A 27,144-nucleotide genomic window follows, 5' to 3' on the forward strand; every position below is an offset into this window, starting at 1 on the left:
GGAAAAAGTTGCCGCTCTTACATCAGACACTGGTACATTGGAGAAGTTATTTGAAAAATTAGTAGAAAATACGCAGGTGAGTAAAACTCAGAGCTTGAAACATGTTGCTGAGAAGTTTGTGATAGAAAAATTTACAAGTAAAAATTCCAATGCAAACCAGTGGATTGACATTTTTGAAAAAGAATGCATACGCTTTGATGTGAAAACAGATGAACAAAAAATTGAAATACTCAGATTGTTTATGGATAAAAGTTGTGCTGATTGGTATAGCTCAATGATCATAAAATTAACCGTCAACTCTGAATGGTCAATGTAGAGAAACAAATTCTGTGAATCATTTGCGAACAAGGGATGGAACCCAGTCACATATGCACTATTATTTAAATACAAAGAAGGTTCATTGTTAGATTATGCCATGAGAAAGGAAAAACTTTTGTTGGAAATGAGAAAAACAATTGACATAGGCACATTGTTGGATCTTATCGCAGCTGGTTTACCAGAGTTTATTCTTAATAGAATTGATAGAGAAGCATTACTTGATACAGTGGATTTATTCAATGAAGTGAGTAAATTTGAACACATGGTAAATAAGAGAAATTTTGTGGCTAAGGGAAAATATGGAAACCCTAGAGCACAGACTAAAAATGAAGATAAAATTCCTTGCAAAATTTGTGAAAAATTAAATAAAGGAAATCGGTACCACTCTGGGAGTTCATGTTGGTTTCGAAAAAAAGAGGACGACAAATGGAAAAAAATGCTATCAAACATGTTAACAATTCGGTGATTGAAGCTGAGTTAAATGAAACCGACCAAAAAAACTAATAGCAACACCACTAATTAATGTAAAATTATTATTAAATGATAAAGTACAAATAAATGGAATTTATGATTCCGGCTCAAATGTTTCTCTGATTAACTTAAAGTTACTTAAACTAAAAGGAAAAAGAAACAGTTCAAATGAAGCTAATTTAGTAACAATTAATGGTGTTAAAAAGACAAATGGTTTGACAACTTTAAAAATAAAAATCTTTGAATTGGAAAAAGATGTTGATGTATACATAATTGATGAAAAAAACTTTAAATATGAATTTTTGATTGGATTAGACATAATTAAAAGTTTTAAGCTTATTCAAAATGAAGACTTATCAATAACACAAAAACACTGTGTTAATACGGAAATTGAAAAAACTGAATTTTTTTTTACCAATATTAGAACAAATACAGTATTACAAGAAATACAAAAAAATAATAGCATTTGGTCGAATTACAAAATAAATTTGAATGAGCATGTTAACAAACAAGATTTCAAATTAATGATAGAGCACTTAAATCAGTATCAAAAAAATAAAATAGATAGACTAATAAGCAAATATAAATCCGTTTTTGCAAAGGACAAATATGATGTTGGTTCGGTTGATGGATATGAAGCGAGGATAGACTTATTAGTCGATAAATATTGTAGTAAGAGGCCTTATAGATGCACTATAGAAGATAAAAAAGAAATAGAAAAACAAATAGCAAAATTACTGGATACTAAACTTATAGAAGAGTCCTATAGTCCATTTGCTGCGCCTGTAACATTGGCATTTAAAAAAGAGGAGAACAGAAAGTCCAGGCTATGCATAGACTTCAGGGATTTAAATAAAATAGTAGTGCCTCAAGCTCAACCATTTCCCTTAATTGAAGATTTAATGATGAAAACGAGAATGCAAATTTTTTTCAACATTAGACATAAATTCAGCATTTTGGTCTATCCCTTTACGAATCGAAGATCGAAAAAAGACGGGATTCGTTACACAGGATGGACATTTTCAATGGACATGCCTTCCATTTGGGTTAAAGACCTCACCAGCAATTTTTCAGAGAATATTAAGTAATATATTGAGAAAGTATAAACTAATAGATTTCACAGTTAATTTCATTGATGATATACTCATTTATTCCGAAACTTTCGATGAACACATTGGTCATCTAACACAGTTATTAGATGCAATCAAAACAGAAGGCTTCAGGCTAAAATTTTACCAAATGCACCTTTGCATCAGACTCTGTCAAATACCTGGGTCACATAATTCAGAATAATTCTGTAAAACCACTTAAAGATAACCTGATTTCAATAAAAGATTTCCCAGTTCCAAAAACACAAAAAAATTACGAGTATATAGAAAAAAGAGCAATAATACTAGAACCATTGCATAATTTACTAAGGAAGAATCAAAAATGTGTTTGGTCAGATAAATGCCAAACAGCATTTGAAATGATAAAAAACTTGCTATGCTCACAACCAGTTCTAGAAATATATGATCAGGACTTACCAATAAACATCTATACTGATGCTTCTTTAGAAGGTATTGGGGCTATTTTAAAACAAACACAACCGAATGGTAAAGAAAATCCGGTTGCATATTTTTCAAAAAAATTAAATGAAGCACAAAAGAAAAAGAAAGCAATATACTTAGAATGCTTAGCTATCAAGGAAGCGGTGAGATACTGGCAACACTGGTTGATAGGTAAAACTTTTACAGTTTATTCAGACCACAAACCACTTGGAAACATGAATCTGAAATGTAGGGCTGATGAAGAGCTTGGTGATTTAACATATTATCTTTCACAATATGATTTTAAAATAAAATATGCACCAGGAAAACAGAATTTGGAAGCGGATTGCCTGAGCAGAAATCCGGTATTGGAGTCCAATGAAAATACAGATGAACAATTAAAAGTTGTGAACTTAATTAAACTTGAAGATATCATAAAAGATCAAAAAAATTACTAAGAAATACAAAACAAAAAAAGCAAATTAATTGAACGATGCAACGTCTTCTTCAAAATGGGTAAAAAACGAAAAAAAATAATTCTTTCTGAACAATTTAGCTAATTGTTGAAAAACGTGCATGATAAATTTTGCCATATTGGAATTGGACAAATGCAGAAGACAATTAGTCCACACTATGCAGCTAAAAATTTGATGAAGAACATCAAAAAAGTTTCTAGTAGTTGTGAAATTTGTATTAAAAATAAATCAAGAGGACAAGATAAATTTGGATTTATGTCTCAGCTTGGCCCAGCCACGAAACCCTTTCAAATAATCTCTATAGACACGATTGGAGGCTCCAACCTCCAAGGTTCCAGATCAACAAAAAGATATCTTCATTTGGTTCATCCACCCTACAGTCCTGACCTGGCTCCCAGTGATTATTATCTCTTTCCAAAAATGAAAAAAGAACTTCGGGGGAAGAAGTTCTCAAGCGATGAAGAAGTGAAGGAAGCAGTTTCAGCTTATTTTTCAGACAAAGAAAAAACATTTTTTTTTCGAGGGTATACATAAGCTAATTGAAAGATCTGAAAAATGTATTAGGGTTGCAGGAGAATATATTGAAAAGGAAAAATAAACTTGTATTTTTATTTCCACGTCTTACCCCCGATGCCGCGAACTTAAAAACGCCCCCTCGTAGATACGAGTATCTGAGCGGTCATGGAAATAATTTAGCTTGGTTACCAGGAACTAAATTTCTAGGTGTGGGTACATCATTGGGAAAATTAAAACTATTTGATACAATAACTCATAAAACAGCGCAATATTTCAGTTTACATACAGCTTATAAAACAATTAGCTTTTCATCCTAAAAATAAATGTTTAGTGACTGCAAGTAAAGATGGCACTTTGAAGGTCGTGGATTTAACCATGGGAAAAGCTTTATATTCTTTAGATCTAATGCTGCAAAGAATGCTGTTACTTATTCTAAGAGTGGTGCATTTATAGCTGCGGCTACTTCAGACCGATTGGTTGGTATATGGAAAACATAATTCAAATAGAATCTTGATTTAAAAGCTAGAAAAATATGAATTGTTATGATATTTCTTTCTACTTATACCAATCAACAGAAATTAAGGGGTTTATTCCACTTGCATATATAGAAGTTTCGGAGGGATGGGCTTCGTCAGCATTGGTCTGCAACCCGTCTAGGAGAAGGAAAACTCAAAAATCAAACCCGGAATGGTTACTCTGTTAGGCGCGCATGGGTCCAACCTGTCTAAGCGGCAGTCACCTGCAGCCGACCTGGTTCCACATATATCGACTTATCGTTCCTGTGGGTCAGACCAGCTAGGCCGAGAGGGTGGTGTAGGTCTTGGGCAACCCTACATCTCCTCAATATCGTCCCAGGCGATGCACTGTCTGTGAAGAGGACACTTCACACGTGAGAGCTAGCTTTCGCGGAAACAACACGGAGAGTGGCAGTTACCAGTTATAAGTCCGCATGAATAGGCGTAAGTGTGGACGCTAGGGGTCATTCTCGACAGTGAGAGAGTCCATTGTAGACTCATCGATCAGTTACCAGCTCAAGCTAGGCAGCCCCCGGCCAATTGGGTACTGATCCGTCTCGGTGCGAGTCTGTTCTTTTGAGGTGTGGAGAACACTGGCTTATAGCCAGATAACTAGCGCCGTTATCTGTTACACCTGCATTCACGAAAATAAAACCTACTATTACCCGACTATCTATGCGTCTTGCGACGCGGAACGTCCGTACATTGAGGACAGGTCTCCCAAACACCTGTGGAGGCTTAGGTAACGTACAAGACCTACGTAAAACCGCTGTAATTGATCTTGAGTTAAAGAGGCTCAACATAGCAGTAACAGCTTTACAAGAAACACGAATTCCCGACGAAGGCTCCATTAGAGAATCTCACTACACTTTTTTTTGGAGAGGGAAAGAGGAATCTGCCAAACGTGAGCATGGTGTCGGGTTTGCAATAAGAAAAGACCTTTTGCCATCGCTGGAGACCACTCGTGGTATATCAAAAATATGACCTATGAAAACATCAAAGACACTGTAAGTAAATATAAAAAGCAGTTTCATCTCCAATACAGAAACGGGAATAAAGTAGCTGTCATCTGTTATTCACCTGAAGCTCATCAAGCTGTTAAAAGGTGATCTGCTGATGGTGTATTACACATACACCCGCAAGGATGAAAAAACACCCAAGGTAGTTATCAAAGGTCTACCTGCCTATACTGAAAAGGATCTTCCTGATGAGCTCAAAAAGCTTGGCTTTGTGGGAGCTACTGTGACTAAATTAAAATTAAACAATGAGGCACCTTGTCCTCCATATTTAGTTCAACTCGCCGAAGGCTCTGATGTTGTCAAATTTCGACAAATAAAATACTTATTTAACTGTGTTATAACGATTGAAAAATTTAAACCTAACCTCTCTTCAGGTAGACAGTGCTTAAGTTGTTAGGGCTTTGGACATTCTTCGAAAAACTGTAATATGCCACCGCGTTGTGTTAACCCTTTATAGGGCAGAGGGGCTATTTTTACCACCAATATTTTCTACCGATTAAGCAGTGAGAACAAAATTAGGGAATATATATTTTTTTGCACTGGCAAATATGAATTATCTGTCTTGTCAATAATTAAAAAAAAAAAAGATTTGTCTTTGGAATTTTTGTGATGGCCGATGCAGCTGTTGTAAAATTGGCGTATTTTTCATGATCAGTTTTAATCTCCGTGAATCTTCTTAATTTTACTTGGAAAGAGGTAATTACTTAGTTTCGTTTTGTGGAATTATAATTACTCCTATGATTTTTGCCTGTATTTTTGAATTCACCATCTTTTTTCTTTTTTCTAAGATTTTTTTCATTGGTGGGAATATTATTCCCGCTGCCCGGGTATGTCGTTCAACTAGTTCATATTTTTTTCAGATTTTCTCGTACAATGGAGCATTATTTGCGTGACGATGAAATAGAAAAGGCCTTGGAGGAGATCTTTGGGATTCCAGATGATGGTTCAGAAGACGGAAATGAGTCTGATGAGGCAGAAGAATTCAATGTGAACAATATTCAAAGAGTTCTGGAAGAATAGTTCTTCCACAAGTTCTCCTGCGCCGGAGCAATCAGAATACACACTTAGAAATAGACCAGAGCCAGAGCCTTCCTCATCACATTCAACTTCTGCTGGAAGATCAGATTACTCACATCAGGACGAGTCTTTGAGTATTGAATCTACCCAACAGATCCCAGAATTACTGGAGGAAGAACCTAGTGATGAATCAGAATGTGAAGATGAGTCATGGGGAAAAAATATGTGGGATTCCCGGCCAGATCCTGAATTTGATGAGGTAACAGTACAACCTAAGTATCTTATGAATAGAAAAGCCCGTCCAGTAGCCCACTTTGAAAAGTTTTTCAACGATGATGGCTTTGATTTGATTATTACTCAGACGAACTTGTATGCGGAACAGGAACGGATAAAGAATTGGAGTCCTGTCGACAAAGCAGAAATTCGTGCTTTTTTGGGCATTTTTATTATAATGGGATATCACATTCTGCCCCAAATAGATTTGTATTGGTCAACAGACCCTGGCTTTAGAGTAAACGAAGTTGCTGATGTTATGACGGTAAAACGTTTCAAGAAAATATTACAGGCACTTCATTTGAATAATAACAGAGAACAACCCGAAAGAGGAAGTCCCGATTTTGACAAATTGTATAAACTTAGACCTCTCATATCATTACTCAATGATGCATTTCAAAATAATGCCACCAACTCATCATCACAGAGCATCGATGAGAGCATGATCCTCTTCAAAGGTAGATCCAGCTTGAAGCAGTATATGCCGTTGAAACCTATAAAAAGGGGATATAAAGTGTGGTGTTGCTGCGACAGCAGCACAGGGTATCTATATAATTTCGAAATTTATACAGGTAAAACGGGACAAGGAACAGAATAGCGCTTAGGTGCTAATGTTGTAAAAAGATTGTCAATCAAATTGTCAGAGAAAGCTTTCAAGAAACACATCACCTTCGATAATTTTTTTTGCGACTGGTACTCATGCAGTATTTATATGAAAAAAAAAAAACACTATTACATCCCTTATCTATTTATTTATCACATCCTATTTTTAAACTAAAAGAAGTTGGTATACTAAAATTAACCAGGAATTACAAGGTCTCCGACCACCATGTCGGAGGTGTCCTGCTATTCTTTCCCAAAGGAAGAATAATTTAAAAAAAAAAAATTGGTTGCCTGTAAAGTCGGTATACGGGCGAAAGTTTTACGTGACAACGACTTTGAGTGGTAAAATAATTTTAATGTGAATATTCATTCGTATAGTAGGAAGAAGGATGAAATAATAGTAACAATTTAAAACATTTATTTATACAAAGAATTATATTTAAAACATTAATTTATACAAAGAATCTCGCACTGAATTTCATATTAACAAAATTTTATTTTTACCTTTACACATACATACGTATTTATATACAAATATACATACAATAACTTGCAATACATTTGCGTACAATGAAACAGCGTTTACTACTACGGACGCGTGCCTTTCACTTTTTATGTCTGTCTCTCTCGCTCTTAGGCGGGCTAACCATGCCCGAGTGGAAGGGACGCGTGCCTCTCACTCGCTCTCATTGTGAGCGCATAACGTGAGCGGAGCGTAACGCAGTTTCTTGAAGTGTCACCCGGCAAACCAATTTATAAGACGTTGTCACGTCAAAATATATTTGCAAGTGGAACGGTTAGAAGAAATAGAGCAGTTTTACCTAGTATAATAAAAAGAACTGGCAGGAACAAGAGTTTGAAGTTGAAAAAAGGCGAATTCAAGTGGAGAACTAAACAAGACGTAGCTTTTACTGTATGGCAGGATACCAAAGAGGTTTTGTTACTAACCAATGCTTTTCATCCCAAAGAAGGAATGACTACAGTTCAAAGAACTCAACAAGTTGGCACTAAGCTGACAGTGAAATGCCCAAGGGTAGTGAAAGAATACACAAAAAGAATGGGAGGTGTCGACCTATTTGATCAAATCAAGAACACATATTCTATCGGACGAAGAAGCAAACGCTGGTGGCTGCGGACTTTTTGGTTGATGCAAGCTTGACAAATGCTTTCATTTTATATTCCAAAACACCAAGGGTATACAAGCTTACCAATTTAGAATTTCGGGTGGCTCTTGCAAGAGGACTTATTGGTGGTTATAGTAGCAGAAAAAGAAAGTCGAGCGTGGGCACCTACGTTTCCAAGAAATTACGATGTGATACAGACAATTACCAAAAAAGTATCAACGCTGTGCCTGAAGAAGTGCGATTCCAAAATTTAGGTGTGCATATGCCAGCAGCCATGGAGACCTACCGGCGCTGTAAGCTCTGCAGCACAAAGACGAGCGACAAACGAAGCAAAATAAAATGCGATAAATGTAATGTCCCGCTTTGCATTACACCGTGTTTTGCACAATACCATACTGTAAGCACATGAGTAGTTGACGGGCAGTGGAGATATTTTTCCCACCAAATTTCCACAATTTTCCTAATTAGTTTTCCAATTTTTTTTAATGCCATTTTTTTTAAATAAATAAAAATATGCCAAAACTATAAACAAAAGTTGTTTTATTCTTCTGGATAGTTCTGCCTTATAAAGGGTTAAATGTACAGAGATGCGCCCATCTTCTAAATGTTTGAAGAAAAGTCGGAATGAACTTGCTTACTGTTGCAACTGCAATGAGGATCATCCGGCAAACTACAGTAAATGCAAAGTCAGACTAGCTTACTTGAAACGTATTCAGCAGAATAATTATGTACGGAAGCCACCTCAACTAATACATATGTCTAAACCTTTATAGAAAACTGGACCTTTATAGAACCTGGGCCAATGTTGCCGCATCTACTAAAACAGATGGAGGAGCAACGGAAGCAGAAATAACACACTTCAAAAACCCAATATTACCCTAAATGTCTCAACCCATCCCAGATGATGTGGCAACCAAGGAAATGTTCGATATATTATCAATATTAAGAATACTTAAAACACAATTTACTTGTTGCAAATCTCCATTAGAGAAGGTTATGCTAGTATTAACTCACCTCAGTCAGTATATATAGTAAGAAGGAAGTTCGCATAATAATCACTAATTATATGATTTTTCTTTCTGGTAAAAGTAATAACATTACACTTCTTGACATTAATATCAAGAAGGTTGACTTTACAATACGTATTCACTCTAAAAAGATCTTCTTGTAGGAGTTTACAATCATGAAGTGTATTGATAGACCTATAAATTTTCATGTCATCTGCAAAAAGCAAAACCTTTGAATTTTTAAAACAAGAAATACCGTCATTGATAAAGATGTTGAATAGCAACGGACCAAGATGTGAGCCTTGAGGGACACCAGAGGAGACTGGCAGAAATGAGGAACAGTATCCTTTTAAAGCTACAGCCTGGGTACGATCCCTAAGGTAAGATCTTGCATCCATCGTAACAGGTCACCATGTATACCAATTTTATCGAGCTTCTGTATGAGAATTTCATGCGATATTTTATCAAATGCTTTAGAATAGTCGGTATACACAGCATCAACCTGAACCCCGGCATCCATGGCTCTGTAGACATAGTCGAGGAATTCACAGAGATTGCTTTCTGTAGACTTCCGTGTAACGAACCCATGTTGTTCCTGTATAATAATTGGTCGAATAATACGAAAAAGGGTATCATATATAATTTTCTCGAATAATTTGGGAATAGTACTCAACTTTGAAATAGGACGATAATTACTAATATTGTGCTTGTCACCACATTTGAAGATAGGAGTAATAAATGACTTTTTCCATACCATTTTGCCCTGCCCTAAGGACTGTCTAAATAATAATACTAAGGGATACGCCAGCTGATAGCAACAAATTTTCAAAAATATAGGAGGAATACAATCGGGTCCTGCTCCCTTACTAATATCTAATTGTTTTAAATACGAAGCTACTAGGGGCACGCTGAAGGAAACAGAATTAACAAATATTGAAGTGAACGAAGTTAAAGACTGAGTATCCCTAGGGGAGTCCTTATTTTTGTCAAAAACCGAATTAAAATGACTATTAAACAATTCACATATTGTCTCACCATCAGAGGCCCTAACATCACCAATGTACATCGAGTCCGGTAGGTCATTAGATTTACGTTTAGATTTAACGTATGATCAAAAGTATTTACTATTTATGCCCATCTTATACTCTGCACTCTCAATAAACTTATTATAACACTCAGTTTCCATAATCTTCTGCCTGTCCCTTAGTATTGAAAAAGATTGATAATCACAATACTGGTTGTAGATTTTCCACTTACGGTGAAATTTTTGTTTTTCACGGATTATCTTAACCAATGCTCGGTTATACCATATTGGATATTTAGCGTTACAATTAAAAGACTTACAAGGGACAAATTTCTCAATAACTTCATTTCATTTAATGTAAAATCTCTCAACCGAAACTTCAATATCATCAGAAAGTAAATAACTTTCCCAATCAAACACCGACAAAGCTTTATTTATTTCGTCATAATCTGCAGTCTTAAATATTCTTATCTTATTTTGCCGGGGTCCAAGTGACTTTCCGCTTGTACTAGCCAGGATAACCTCGAAAGCCGGATGATGTGCATCCTCAGGCACCAGTGGCGCCGAAGATGAGATGATTTTACACTCAATATTCGACATTACTAGATCCAAAATACGATTGTTGGAATTATTTATTCCATTGTATTGCTGAAAATTATTAAAAGCAAGAAAATTTGAAAGCTCGTTGACTAAATCCGATGGAAAGTCACCCTGGAGAGACACGTGTGGATGCACATTGCTCACCGAAGTAGCATTAGGTATGTTGAAGTCCCCAAATACAATATAATAATCATTTATTTATACTCTTTATTTGTACACCACTCAAAAAAACGAGACAAAAAAAGAACAAACACGTGAAGAATGAAGCAGGATACAAAAGGCGGCCTTATCGCTAAGTAGCGATCTCTGCCAGGCAACCTTAGGATTAGGAAAACTAAAAAGAAAACAAATAGGTGGGGTACACTATTTAGTACATACATACGAATATCTACATACTAATACATAAACCAGACTACACAAATAAAAAAAAATAAAAAATATTATTGATAAATATAAAAAAATAAATATACTAATACATATCTTAATATACCGTAAATACTTAAATATGAGTTTGAGTAGATAAATAAATAATAATAGTCGTCTTTACTGAGCAAGATAATGAGCCTTAACAGCAAAATTCAAAAAAATTCAAAAAAATTCAAAAAAAATTCAAATTCAAAATTCAAAATTCATTTATTTCAAGTAGGCCTAATACAAGCACTTTTGAAACGTCAAGTCTGTCCGTGTGTAGTGACTCTACCACCGGTTCGGAAGGCAGATTCTACCGAGAAGAAGCCGGCAAGAAACTCAGCAGTTGCTCTTTTCCAACATCAAAAATTTACATTTTATATTTTAACATTCATTTTTCTATCTTGTGAGAGATGAAAGCGGAGCCGGATGCTTCCAAGCAACCTTGTCATTAAGAAACTCATCAATTGTATAATAACCTCGCTGTAATAAATGTGTTTTAACACATTCTTTAAACTTATGGATTGGTAGGTCCAAAATTACCTTAGGAATCATATTATAAAAGCGTATACTCAATCCCACAAATGACTTCTGCACCTTTCGCAGACGATATGCAGATGTCACTAATTTATGACCATTTCTTGTAAGTCGACTGTTTATATCCACTTTTTGTTTATAAAGACTAATATGTTGTCTTACAAATACTATATTGTTATAAATGTATTGTGAGGCTACCGTAAGTATACCAATTTCTTTAAATTTTTCACGGAGGGATTCACGTGATTTAAGTTTATATATTGACCGTACAGCTCTTTTCTGCAATATGAATATAGTTTCAATATCAGCAGCTTTGCCCCATAATAAGATCCCGTAAGACATCACACTATGAAAGTACGCGAAGTAAACAAGTCTTGCTGTTTCTACGTCAGTAATCTGTCTAATTTTCCTGACGGCGTAGGCAGCCGAGCTTAGTTTACCTGCTAGTGTATCTATATGGGTACCCCACTGAAGCTTACAATCCAAGGTCATGCCCAGAAAAACTGTGGAATCTTCCATTTTTAGTGATTCTCCATTTATTATTATATTTTTATTAACTTTCTTTACATTTGGTAAAATAAATTCCACACACTTAGTTTTTTTTGCATTTAAAAGTAAATTATTGACAGTAAACCAGTGCGACACATGCGACATAGCACGGCTTACATCGTCAGAGTTGTCTCTACCTCTATCAGTTTTAAAAATTAGAGATGTATCATCAGCAAACAGTACAATGTCACAGGTTTCACTGACATGGTGTGGTAGATCATTTATATACACCAAAAATAGAAAGGGACCCAAGATTGAACCCTGTGGGACACCCATTGACGTAGCCGACCCCTGCGACTTAATGTCTTTTATGCAAACCCTTTGGGTTCTGTCACTGAGATAAGAGGCAACCAAATTTAGTGCAACGTTTTTGATACCATAATGGGCTAGTTTAAGAAGCAAGGTTTTATGATCGACACAATCGAATGCTTTGGATAGATCACAAAAAACACCAATGGCATTCTGCGAACGTTCCCAGGCATCGTACACATGTTTTAAAAGTTTAGCGCCTGCATCCGTGGTGCTACGACCTTTAGTAAAACCGTACTGCTCCGGATGTAGTAAGTTATTTACATTGAAGTGATTCAAAAGTTGATTTAATATAATTTTTTCAAAGACCTTACTAAGAGCTGGTAAGATTGAAATGGGTCTGTAATTGTTAATGTCGTTTTTATTGCCAGATTTAAATAGAGGTATAAGTTTACTATGTTTCATTAAATTTGGAAAAGTACCTCTATCAACACATTCATTAAAAAGTATGGCTAAGTAAGGGGCAATAACGTCTATAATGTTAGATATTACCATTACAGACATACCCCATAAATCACCGGTTTTTTTCTGTTTCAACAACTTAAAATTCTTTATTATATCATATGCAGATATATGTTTAAAATTAAATAAAACGTTGCACTCATTAACGTTGTTCCTCAATAAACTCTGAGCTGCAGTAGGTGAAGAATTAAGTGAATCAGTCAACAAAATAGGAACACTCTGAAAAAAGTTTTCAAAGGTACTTGCAACCTCACTGTCAGCGGTAACTTTATTATCATTAATAATTAATTCAAAGTTTACGTTGCGAGATTTAGCTTTCCCAGTTTCATTATTAACAATTTTCCAGGTTGTTTGTACTTTGTTATCCGATTTTATGATTTGATCCTTAAAGTATAGCGACTTAGCATGAAAGCAAACGTTCTTAAACGTTTTAGAGTACATTTTTACGTGTTGTAGGAAAGCTGGAGTATGGTTATATTGTTTTTCACCATAGAGCTCATACAAAATATTATCTCTACTTTTGTATATGCCAATAGTTGCCCAATCGCTAAACTTTATTTTTTTATTGAAATCTATATGTTTGAAATTGAATATTTTGTTAAATTCATTTTCTATAATATTAAAGAGCGTACCATAAATGCTGTCAGGATGACCGTTCTTAAAGACAAGGGCAGGAATTTTGGATGATATTTCACCTTTGAATCGCGTCAATTTGCTCTTAGTTATCGGCCTACACTTGACGATATGTTTATCTTTGTTTATATTATTCAAAACAGTAATTTGTTGGCCACAATGATCTGATCTTAAGTTGGTTATTATCGATTTACCTAAGATCTCACAGTTGTGAAAAATATTATCTAAACACGATGCTGAGGTTGCTGTGATTCTAGTAGGTTCACTAAAAGCATAATTTAAATTAAAACATTTAAATAAGTTTAGCAACCTAGTCGTAGTTGCATTACTAAGTAAAATATCAACATTAAAATCCCCGCATACTATTGCTTTTTTTGTGGATACAGACAATCGCTTAAGCACATCTTCCATTACATCCTCAAAAAGGCTAAAATCACCTGAGGGGGGACGATATACACACACTATTATAAATCGCTCCAGCTCCACACAAGATAGTTCTACAGTGCGTTCAACAGAAAGACTAACTATGTCTTTTCGCTCCTTACAAGTTATATTATTGTGTACAAAAATTAAGGACCCACCATGAATTGCAGTCCTTCTGAAGAACACACTTGACATTTTGAAATTCCTTAAGATAACTGCTGGATGTGCACCAGTGAGCCAATGCTCAGTAATACACAGAATGTGTATATTGAGTTTTTCCACAAACAGTTCTATTTCAATTTCTTTGCCGGTTAAGCTCTGTATATTTTGATGTACAATGTTCATATTGGAGAGCTTCTCCGTTGTCTGGCTATCTAGTTTAAATTCAGCATTTTTAAATATGCCCAATGACTTCGACTGTCTTATGTTCAATGTGAGTGCATTCCACAATTCAGTAGCTTTGACAGTGAACAAATGCTTATAAAACTTCGTTTTGTGGAACGGCATGCTCAAAGTCAGCGCACGACTCGATCTAAGTTCAGACTGCACTCCAAGAAATTTAAACTTCTCGTTAAGATAAGAAGGAGTCTTAGGATTAAATAACACACAGTACAGAAGTGAAAGTACATGAAGATCCCGGCGACGGCGGATAGGGAGCCACTTAAGCTTCTGACGAAATTCAGATACATGGTCATATTTGCGTAATCCAAATATGAACCGAATAGCTAGATTTTGAAGACGCTCAAGTTTGTTAAGATAGTCCTCGGTCAAATTAAGATAGCTTGCGTCCGCATAGTCGAGAAAAGAGAGAAAAAGAGAATGTGCTAACATAACTTTAGTCGGGATTGGAAGAATGGATCGCAGACGGCACAGCGACCTAAAAGTGCCAAAAGTCCTTCTACTCAAATCCCTGACTTGCACAGACCACGATAACTCTTTATCAAGATGCAAGCCAAGGTCTCTTTATCAAGAGGCACAAAACGGAATTGTGACACCATTAAAATCAACACTAGGTAGATTTTCCCAATCAACCCTTGAACGCATACCAGGGCTTCCAATAATAATAGCCTGAGATTTAGCTGGATTAACCTTAACTCCATACTGCCTGCTCCACTCAAAAATTTCCTTAAGATCTGTATTAATAGCAGCAACAGTAGAACCAAGGTTATCAAGGGTTGAATGGCGATAGATTTGGAGATCATCTGCATACATGTGATAGAGAGAAGAGATACATTGGGAAATTGAATTAATAAAAATAGCAAAGAGTAAGGGAGATAACACGCCGCCCTGAGGTACCCCGGCCGCAACATCACACCAGGATGAAGAGGTCTCCTCAATCCGAATGCGTTGCCGACGACCAAACAGGTAACTCCGAAACCAATCTATCACCGATGGAGATATGTTAATGGAGCGCAGGATACTCAACAAGATATCATAATCAACTGAGTTAAAAGCATTACTGAAGTCTAGCAGTATCAGTACTGTGAGTTCCTTATCATCCATCGCCCACCGAAAATCATCAGTTACTTTAACTAGCGCTGTAACTGTACTATGACCAGCACGAAAGCCACTGCAAGGGACTGAGAAGTAAGTTTTTATTAAGGAAAAGATTGAATTGTTCGTAAACTAGCTTCTCAAGAACTTTAGAAAGGAACGGTAAAATAGAAATGGGACGGAAATCAGAGAAAGAAGCAGGATTGGCCTTTTTAGGCAGAGGGGTGACTTGTGCATTCTTCCAAGCTTCAGGAAATTTGCTAGTCAAGATGGTAGAATAGTTCAGAATATGGGTAAGAAAAGGGGAAACAACATCAAGAATGGGAACGATCATATTACGGCTGACGCTATCAGTACCGATTGCATTCGAGGCGATGGACAATATGCTCTTCTTAACATCACATTCAGTGAAAGTCTCGAAGGTAAAAGGTAAAAAGTCTGGAGTTGATGGCGAAGAAAGAATACTAAGAGTACGCTCCTTATTGACACTATCAATTGTATCAGAAGTAGAGAAATGTTTACTAAGGAGTTCAATATCAATGTTGATAGAAGTCTTAGGGGATGATTTACCAACTTCAAGTGACTCAAGAAATTTCCAAGTCTTAGCGGTATCACCGTTCTCGACTGATTAATGGATGTGGCGACGTTGGGCATCTCTACACAATGTATTACAGCGATTTCGTGCTTTATGATACTTTATACGGTTAGCATCAGAATCATTAATTTTATAATTAAATTTTGCCGTGTTCTTCTTATGCATTAGAATTTTAATCTCCTCTGATAACCACGGAGCTGGCAAGTGCTTAATTTTAATTGGTCTTACCGGAGCATGCTTATCATAGAGCTGTGTAATCAGCGTGTTGAATATTTCGACCTTGCGATCAACGGAATCTACATCCATGATAGCCGCCCAATCTAAATGTCTGGCATCATAACATAGAAGACTCTTATGAATCCCTCCAAAGTTACGCCGCAGAAGAATTCTCGCTTTCGATTTAGGAGGACGTATATTATAGGAGAGATAAATCAAATCGTGATAGGAAAATGCATCAGCAAGACATTGACCATGCTTATTGACGAAGTCTGGAGAAGAAACTATAATTAAGTCAAGAAGAGAGGGAGTACAGCCGGGAGAATAATGTGTAGCGGCAAGAGGCAGTAGCGAAAGACTACAGGATTCTATCGTAGCCAGAAGATTCCTGGTACGATGATCATCTTTAAGTAAGCATGTATTAAAGTCTCCCATAATAATTGAATGGCTGTACGAGGGGATTACTTTTTCTAACAGGGTTTCAAAAGAGTGAAAGTAATTGGAAATAGATGGTGGGCAATAGAATACACCAAGAAGGATTTTAGTATGAGATAGGAGAACTTCCACCAGTAAGTGCTCAGCCGCATCAGGAAGAGGGGGTTGAGACGACGAACTAACAACAGAGAAAGGAATATAGGATCGCAAATAGATCGCAACTCCACCCCCTCCCCTGCCAACACGGTCATTCCGAATTAGTCGAAAACCTGGTAAAGAGAAGGCTGATGAAGGTAAAGAAGTTTTAAGCCAGTTTTCAGAAACATAAACTATTGGAACTAGAAGACATAGACAGAAAAAGATCACTATTTAGACTATCTGACGACATAATAAAATAATAAATATTAATATAATAAATATAAACATAATAAAATAAATTAAAATTTAATAAAAAAAAAAATATATGTATATTATAATAATAACGACAAAGTGTCTTTTAAAACTATACACGAACTAATTTTCCCAATCCGCCAGCTGTAAAATAAATAATGGAAAACAACAGAAAAAAAACAATTACACAGTAACTCAATAAAACTAACGGATTTTAAAATTTTTCTGACCAGTGTGCTGTAGGCCTCAATAGACTGCCTCAGGACTAGCCAAAGTCAAATCCGTCATTCGTTCATAAAAATTTAACAACAAGTCCCTGTGAGCACGACATGGAGGAAAATAGCAACAATAAAAGTTCCAAGTTTGTATATGTCGGCTTTTAATGGTAACTGAAACACAAATAATGTCAGCCACTGAGTCGGGCGATGGGATGGTAGTTGAGTACTTAACTTTGAGTTCACGATTAACTGCTATTAAAACACCACCACCCATTTTGTCCCCCCTCAGTACATAGTTACGGTCACAACGATAGACACTGTATCTGTTGTCAAATAATTCGAGATCAAAAATACTCGGGAGCAGCCAGGTTTCCGTCAGACATATAATATCATAATCACAATTTAATACACTTCTAAAAAGATTATATTTGTCTTCGTACGTAGCCCGCGAACGTTTTGATAGTAAATTTTCAAATATTTACGCGTATTTTAATGGTATAAGTATAATACATACAAAATAACTCGCAAATAACTATTATGACATGCGCCAAGTTGTCGTTAGATGAAACTGACGTATGAATATAATTGTGTCGCAGAATACACAAATTATGATTAATTTTAATAAAGAATTCACATGATAAGTAAATTGTGAATAAATGAACTAACCTACACATAATGAGATAAAACTTTATACTTAAACTATAATTTACCACAAAACTGACTTGACGCAGAATGGCGGGCTCACAACCCATCACCCTAGCACCCTTGAACCAGGCCTGCGCCCAACTCTTTAACGTTAATAGACAGTGGATGTATAGAACTTTCAAGGTAATCAGCGAACAACAAAAACATTCGGAAAAACACCGTAACAACCGAATAATTAAAGATCTTCGGACATTTTTCATAGTAAGTCTCAAACTTATATAGTAATAAAGTACACGTTCTTCATGACATACAATTTTTATAATTTCAAATACCAAAAGTAACAAAATGGACTTGACATTCCAAAACATATAGAAATATCTTATAAAAACTAAAAACATTAAATAAACTCCATGGAAATAAATAAAACACCCTTCAAGCACTAATGAGAACAAAAACCTAAAAATATTCTTTAAGCCTAAGAAAAGACTCAAATCTTTGTAATTTCTTGTACTAAGTCTGGAAAAAATATTTAGAGTAGCTTTGTAACTCTTTAGAAACAGCAAACAACTTATATAAATATACTCTCTAATAATTTCTTTTAAAAACAACAAAATCATGAAATGTATATGATCCATAACACTAATTAGGGAGAATTGGTAGAAGAAAGTAACTATTCTACTAATACAATGACTCAAACACATAAATATGATTGAGTATGTTAACTTGATAATACCTAAATGGGCAAAAATGTGACAATTATCTCTGGTTTTAATAAAAGTGACTAAACTAAATATTATATTTCTTCATTCTTCAGATATAATAAACAACATGTAGTCCTTTTACCCTGCAGGCAACATTTCGCACATTTAGTAATAAGTAGGTAGTATTACTTTTTTTTTTTTTTTTGTTTTCTTGTGGGTAGGCTCTGCGACTAGTCGTCATTCTATTTCCGTGCGAGGCAACAAGCACACGCTTCTAAAATGCGTAAACGAAGTGCTGAGGAAAAAATAAAATATTACAGTGAAAAAATTAAAAAGCTTGAGAAAAAAAATGAGAAAAAACATCGACGTGTAATCATGTACTCATCGTCGGATTCCGAAGACAATATGGGTAAGTGCTTTAACAATACTTTACAGTGTGTGATTCTTTGATGTGCGTAAAGCGTCTAGTAGGCTTTCCTGGCGGTTAACTGCGGGTTAACACGAAGGACAAGTATGACGCCAAAAGTGATCCCAATGGTTGAGCCGGGTCGACTTGACCTAAAATATAAAGGTATCTGTAAGCTTTCCTGGCGGTTAACTGCGGGTTAACACGATGGTTAAGCGGATGCCAAAAACCTAAACTCTTGTTTGTTCAAAATATTTAAATCTGTAACATTGCTAATATATAGCAGTACCTATAAAAAAAAAAAAAAAAAGTTTTAACTTTATCGTTTTCTTTTCTTAGAAAATGGAACACAAGAGTCAAATGAGCATAATGACGCACCACCCTTGTTACCTCATTCGCCGACACCATCGTCTCAGTCGGCACAGCGTTCGGGAGCTCTGCCTCCATCGACTTGCGAACATGTAGATGAGATTGTCCCATCGTCGCAAGACGTATGCACAGAGGCGATGCCGGAACTCGAACCAGAGTTATTGCATGCACTGGGGGACGCAGTGGACGATATTCCGATTTATGGCCCTGACATCCATGGCAAATTGGCGCAGCGATGGCTCCCAATCTTAAAAAAGGGCCTTCAAGCGGAGATAAAAGAAAAGCTTTTAAAGGAGTATGTGGCTCCAGATAATTGTAAACTGTTAAAAGCCCCAACCTTAAATCCAAAAATATCTGCCGCTGTCGCGGATATTGTAAGGGCCCGGGACAGAAAGCTCCAGACAAGGCAGGATCAGCTGGGCCTAGGTATAACAGCTATAAACAAAGCGATGACTTTGTTATTGACCGGCGATGACAAGGTACAAGCAGTAAAAATTTTATCGGATAGCTGTCGAATACTTACTGATCTTCACTTTACTGAGACGCAAGTAAGATCGAAGCTCATTACTCCGGGACTGGATAAATCCTTTTTGGCCGTAATTCAAAACCATGAGCGGGATGAAACCCTTTTCGGAAATACATTACCGGACAAAATCAAAGCTTCAAAGGCAATTGAAAGGCAAGGCCTTCAAATTAAAAAAGTCCCCAATCCGAAAGCGTCGACACCGAGTTCTTCCTTTGCAGCCGCTCGCCCTCGTCCTCAGGGAAACTGGTCCGGCCCCTCTCGCTACCAGTCGTTCAGCAGGGGGGGGCGGGCAGGATCGTACCGAACTCAATATCGCCGCGCGCCGGCGTCCATGCCACCGCCGTCAACGCGGAATTCAACTTCGAGCACAATGAACCCTGTCAACAAGCGTGCCCCAACACGGCACTAACACAGGTACACGCTGGCAGGCTGCGGCATTACTATCCTTGTTGGCTTAGGGTTACTAAAAATCCCATTGTTTTAGATTGGGTGCACAATGGTTATTGTATACCATTCACTCGTGAAGTAGTGCAAAATAACACCCCTCATAATTCCTTCTCAATCGGAGAAAAACAAGAAATGGCACTAGCCATAAGGAATTTATTAGAATTAGGTGCTATTAATGAGTGTAAACCTCGAAGAGATCAGTTTATTTCTAACATCTTTTTAGCACAAAAATCTAATGGTGGTCATAGATTTATTCTCAATCTAAAACAATTAAATAAATTCGTTTCTAATTCTCATTTTAAGATGGAGGATCATACAACGGCATCAAAAATGATACCACGAAAGGGTTTTATGGCGTCCATAGATCTTAAAGAATCCTATTTACTTGTCCCGATATCGTCTTTCCAACGTAAATATTTACGATTTCAGTTCAAAAATGAAAATGCACAAATATTAACCTACGAATTCAATGCGATGCCTTATGGTCTGTGTTCCGCTCCGCGAACTTTCACTAAGTTAATGAAGGAAGTAGTTAGGTATTTAAGGTATCGTGGGTTTAAATCAGTCTTATATTTGGATGACATAATGTGCATTGGGGATAACTTCGATGAATGCCTTAGGAATGTAAACGAGACCGTAAGGTTACTTAATTGCTTAGGTTTCGTAATTAATTACGATAAAAGTAAGTTAAACCCACAACAGTGTTGCAAGTTTTTAGGGTTTATGTATAATTCGGTAAATATGACAATATCGCTCCCCTCAGATAAAAGAAATAATATTTTTAATTTAGTACAAAAATTTTCTAGTCTACCGATTTGTACTATTAGAGATTTCGCTCACCTAATAGGTGTTCTTACCTCAGCCTGCCCGGCTGCAAGATATGGTTGGCTTTATACAAAGAAGCTAGAGAGACAGAAATACCTGGCTCTCAAGAAGTATAAAAGTTACGGTGTAAGATTCAAACCTAAGGTTGATATCTTACCAGATTTAATGTGGTGGTCGAATAACATTCATACCACATCAAACACGCTTATAATTCCTAACTTTAACTTGGAAATTTTTACAGACGCATCCGGGACAGGCTGGGGAGCTTACTGCGAGAACAATAGCGCAAACGGTGGGTGGACAGATAGCGAACGTAATTTCCACATAAATTATTTAGAATTACTGGCCGTTTTTCTCGGTCTAAAATGTTTTGCTCGCGAGAAAACTAATATTAATATACTGTTACGCGTTGATAACACGACCGCTATCAGCAATATAAATCGGATGGGAGGGATCCAGTTTCCTCATCTTAGTGATTTGACCAGGTCCATTTGGCGATGGTGTGAGGAGCGAAATATTTGGATTTTTGCATCATATATCAACACGAAAGATAATGTAGATGCAGACCGAGAATCTCGAAGGGAAAATCCTGATATTGAATGGCAATTATCGGATTCGGAATATCAGAGAGTGACAACAGCATTCGGCGAACCAGTAATTGATCTTTTCGCTTCTCGAACCAACGCCAAATGTAATACTTACGTCTCCTGGAAACAAGACCCGGATTCCTTAGCTGTAGATGCATTTACTATAAGTTGGAAATCATTATTTTTCTATGCATTCCCACCATTCACAATGATTTTGAAATGCTTACAAAAAATCATAAATGACGACGCAGAGGGTATTTTAATCTTTCCCTACTGGCCGTCACAGCCATGGTTCCCAATATTATTAAGCATGGTCCAATCTGATATTATATACTTTACACCAAATTTTAATCTTCCCTCGTCCTCTTACAGGACTCAACATCGCCACTTGAAACAGATTACCCTGGGGGCAGCAGTGTGCTCAGGTCAGCGTTCATGGCAAGAGGAACACCAAGCCAGGCGCTAGATTTAATCATGGCATCCTTGTCTAAAAATACATTAGACCAATACAGCGGGACCTATAAATTATGGTGGCAGTTCTGTCTCACTAATAAACTTAGCCCCTACAAGTGTGCACTTTCATCAATAATGGTATTTTTAACCGAACAATTTAATAAAGGAGCCGCATACGGCTCCCTGAACAGCCACCGTTCCGCGCTGTCTTTACTGTTAGGTAGTGATTTAACTACCAACGATCAAGTAAAACGGTTACTCAAAGGTGCCTATAAATTAAGACCAGCTACACCGAAGTATTCGTTCACTTGGGACCCACAGGTAGTATTAAATTTTATCGCGAATTGGACACCCAATAGAAATCTTTCGATAGAAAAAATCACCAAAAAAATCGGTGATGCTTCTTGCTCTGTGCACAGCACATCGAGTGCAAACTTTTTCGCTGATAAAATTAGATAATATAATGATAGGTCCCACGGGCGTTAATATAGGGATATCAGATGCGATAAAAACATCTGCAGCTGGACGTGAACAGCCGGTATTATTTTTACCATATTTTAATGAGAGTAGATCAATTTGTCCCGCTACCGTCATTGAGGACTATATATTCCTCACAAAGAATGTTAGACCAGTAACTTCGAATAGTCTAATATTGACATTCAAACAACCATTAAGGCCTGCGACCTCCCAAACCATCAGCAGGTGGATTAAACAAGTTATGAGCGAAAGCGGTGTGGATGTGTCAATGTTCGGCGCGCACAGCACACGCCACGCTGCCACATCCGCGGCGCGCGCTGCCGGTATTTCATTAGATACCATTAGGAAAACTGCTGATTGGACGAGTGGGTCACAGTCCTTCGCAAAGTTTTACCACCGCAAAATATTAGATGACCATAATATCTTTGCCAGGTCTGTCTTGTTACCTAGAGAAACGTAATTATTCTAGTGGCAGGTATTAATTACAATGTATACCTATTAGGTAATGAATTAATAGGTTGATTTATTAAAATTGTTAAACACTAACTGATTAATAACATATTTTCTTTTGTCCTTATGGAATAAGTGTAAGGTTTATTTTTTATATAACTATTAAAATGTGATTGGTTTGGCTAAACATAGAACTAGTTTATTTTTTCAGTTTTACAAAATTTTCCTCTCTAAACATCTACATGTTGTTTATTATATCTGAAGAATGAAGCGACGAAATATAATATATGATCAAACGAACTTGCAAAGTGAAGTTCGATCGATATTATATGAGTACGCTTCATTCGAAGATATAGACTCCCTCCCACCCGTACCCTTATAAAGAAAATTTTGTTCCTTGTGTTATATCTTACTCTAAAGAATGACGACTAGTCGCAGAGCCTACCCACAAGAAAAAAAAAAAAAAAAAAAAAAAAAAAAAAAAAAAGTAATACTACCTACTTATTACTAAATGTGCGAAATGTTGCCTGCAGGGTAAAAGGACTACATGTTGTTTATTATATCTTCGAATGAAGCGTACTCATATAATATCGATCGAACTTCACTTTGCAAGTTCGTTTGATCATATATTATAACATTATAAACAAAGATGGCACTCATTTTATTTTGAATAAATCTGCCTCAGTGTTAATGTGAAGAACGGGACTAGATTCGGATTTACGCACCATAAAACTACAGTTTTTAACCCAAACAAAGCGATAATTGCATTCCTTACACTTATTTTTAGCCTGGTGTAATAACCCCTTATTTGCACTTGTCAAATGATCGTTAAAGAAAATTGAAGATTGCACACCCGTAAAGCCTAAGTCATACGCCTTTCAACTTCCAAGTTGTCTCACTCTGCTCAAAAACTCATCCTTATTATAGCGTGATAAAAACCGTATAATAATTAGCTTAGGCTTCTTATTCACCTTGTTCATAGGGGCCACCCGGGTAATAAAGTCTATGTCGCATGGCTTCAAAGGAAATTTTGCATGTTTTGTTGTGACTTCCAAAATACCTATTAAGTTTTCTCCAGATTTCTCCGGAATGCCATCATATCGAATGAGATGTAGACTACGACGAAGTATTTTCATCAGATGAAGTGATAATTACTCGGAAAGCCCTCACAAACTTGGAGGTAGTAAGTATATTAGCTTGGCAAAAGTTACACTAAAGTTCAGTGCCTCTAGTGAGTTGCAAGTTAATAAATGTGACATTGGAGTTCAGTTAATCTACTAAATGGCCTGCATTGATGCACAACTTCAACGTATTCAATTAAATTTCATATTCAAATATGCTTGTTGAAAATATTTATGTATACACCTAATTACATATGACGAGATTAGATTAAAGCAAGAAGTTGAGAGAAAGCGGCCGGAATGAATCAACAGAACGGGTGTGGTTTTTCATCCTGATAACGCTAGACCTCACACATCTTTAGCCACTCAGCAAAAGTTAAGAGAGTTTGGCTGGGAGGTGTTAATGCATCCACCGTATAGTCCAGACCTTGCACCTTCAGATTTCCACTAAATAAATGTACATAAACTATATTAAAAAATGTTTTGAATTTTCTTAAAAAATGCGAAGAAACTTTTTCCCCAACCTAATATGTTTCTTCACATTATTACTTTATTATCTACTAGCTGTCCCGGCGAACTTCGTACCGCGGATATATTTTATTCTATGAATGTTATATTTTGATACTTATTATCCTGTTTCGGTCTAAGAGGAATCCAAAAAAGCAAATATGATAAAAATTGGTCCAGCCGTTCTTCAGTTATAAATGGTGTAACTAACACAACTTTCTTTTATATAGATATATATATAGATGTTCGAGTTAATCATTGCTCTGATATAGATAGATATATATATATACCTTGTATCCCGGAGACTGTCATAGTTTTTTTCGTGGAACACCTCCTTAACGTTTGTGGGGGATTTAAAATATAGGTTTTTAAACCCTCATTTTGACCCAAAACGGATTTTGGTGAAATTTTGCATAGATAACTAAGTATCTTACCATTACTATTTATGCGTGTATGAATCCTGCAAGTAATATCTGGAATAATACATTAAGATTTTTAAATGTTTTATATGTATGTACCAATGCATAAGTATAAGCAATATGTTATAACAAATTGGATAAAACTATACGATTGATGAATTTCTTAACGACAAGTCTGCTTAGAAGCAGGCTTCACTCTCATCTCTCACAAGATAGAAAATTCTGAAGATTGTTAACTGTAAAATGATTTTGATATATTTTTTTAATAAGATGTTATACAAATTACACATTACGCAATTTGAACACAACTTATACTATAGCCGTGTTCACATTTATGCTCATATGGGGTGACAGTTTACTATGGAACAAAAAGCAAAAAGATTATATATAAAAAGGCTAAACCTCTTTGCCCTTGCCATAGTTATCTGTGACCCCATTTGACCATAAATGTGAAAACAGATGATATTATGGCTGTCACTGTAGTATTGTATGACAAATTATTAAAATTTATTCTCTTGAAGTATAAACCTCAGGAAAACCTGATAGAATGACTTTTTTATCATTATGCGTAAGTAGTATAGAATGCCGTATTTGCCACACTTCTGAAACCGGGCAAACCCCGTTTTTCCCCATCCTGAAACCGAAATCCCCATCCGAAAATTTTTTGAGGATTTTAATAAGATTCTTATTGGATTTTGATGAAAATCTAACTAATTCCAATTATGTTATATAGGTCAAAATACTATCTCATAGCACTCATATATGCGCCGACTCTACCTCACTACCTCAGGTTTTTACCTAAGTCTGTGGATTCTAATTCATATTGGAATATAGTTCCTGGATGAGTGTAATGCGTATTGGGATAAGTTCCAATACGCATTACACTATAGCAGATATAACTTTTTTTATTAACTTTACTATTCGATATAGGTATATTCGAATTCTAACAAGTTTCTAAAACCAAAGCTATTATTCTAATTATTATTAGATTTTCTCGTACTTTAAATTAGTAATTCAAATTATCGTAATTTCAATTAGTAAATTCATACTTTGATAAGATGAAACCAAAATATATAAACTTAACATATTTCAGCGTTATCAAAATAATTACGTTTTGATTAAGTTTATTAAGGTCTCAATATGTGATATTGATTAAGTATATGCACATAATATTTGGAAAATAAGAATATTTACAACTTATTAAAATAGGTTTATGAAAACATTACGTACGATAGGTTTAACATATTACAGAATTATTAAAATGATTTTGGTTTCATTAAGTTTATTAAGGACTTTATATTACGATAGGTTTAACAACAGCATTATCAAATGGATTTTCGTTTGATTAAGTTTATTAAGAACTCTATATTTGATATTACGATAGGTTTAACATATTACAGAATTATTAAAATGATTTTGGTTTCATTAAGTTTATTAAGGACTTTATATTACGATAGGTTTAACATATTACAGCATTATCAAATGGATTTTCGTTTGATTAAGTTTATTAAGAACTCTATATTTGATATTACGATAGGTTTAACATATTACAGCATTATCAAAATGATTTTGGTTTGATTAAGTGTATTAAAGACTCGATAATTGTTATTGACAAAGGATATGCACATCATGTTTGAAACATTAGAATATTTATAACAAAAAAAGAGAAATTCTTAGTAGAGCATCGTTTAAAATAAGACAATGTATTGTTAATAAATTATTTTCGTCTCGAAAAGATTCCAAAGTTTTTTTAATTCTATTTTATGGAGCACTGAAATAAATAACACGCAAGTAACCTTTCCCAAAGTATTTTTTGTTGCACATTCCTCGTTACAAACAATAAACCTACCTGATTGCAGACAAGAACTTACTTGTTCAACTCAAAAAAAATATATTGTTCGTTGGAACATTATCTAAAGAATTTTTTTTATTTAACTATACGAAACACCGTAATAAATAACCCAACCTTTCCTTTGTCAAAGTATTTTTTATTGTCCATTCCTAGTTACAAGCAATAAACAGCCACGGTAGTTTCAATGATTAATTAAAG

The 27,144-nt window shown here is 35.7% G+C and overlaps 1 protein-coding gene across 1 annotated transcript; it reads left to right on the forward strand.

Annotated features, from left to right (window-relative positions):
- The first annotated feature begins 17,893 nt into the window (after positions 1-17,893).
- On the forward strand, positions 17,894-20,217 carry LOC120636839. Its single transcript, XM_039908401.1, has 2 exons — positions 17,894-18,026; positions 19,253-20,217. The coding sequence occupies exons 1-2, from the start codon at positions 17,894-17,896 to the stop codon at positions 20,215-20,217; spliced, it is 1,098 nt and encodes a 365-aa protein (XP_039764335.1).
- The last annotated feature ends 6,927 nt before the right edge of the window (positions 20,218-27,144 follow it).

This window comes from Pararge aegeria, assembly GCF_905163445.1.
Source record: "Pararge aegeria chromosome W unlocalized genomic scaffold, ilParAegt1.1 SUPER_W_unloc_4, whole genome shotgun sequence".
Classification (NCBI taxonomy): Eukaryota; Metazoa; Arthropoda; class Insecta; order Lepidoptera; family Nymphalidae; genus Pararge; species Pararge aegeria.

Excerpts from the sequence above, each read along its gene's own strand:
- LOC120636839 (XM_039908401.1), top strand. The coding sequence starts at position 17,894 with ATGGCGGGCTCACAACCCATCACCCTAGCACCCTTGAACCAGGCCTGC. Across the intron at positions 18,027-19,252 it reads AAAACATTCGGAAAAACACC|AAAATGGAACACAAGAGTCA; the intron begins GTAACAACCGAA and ends TTCTTTTCTTAG.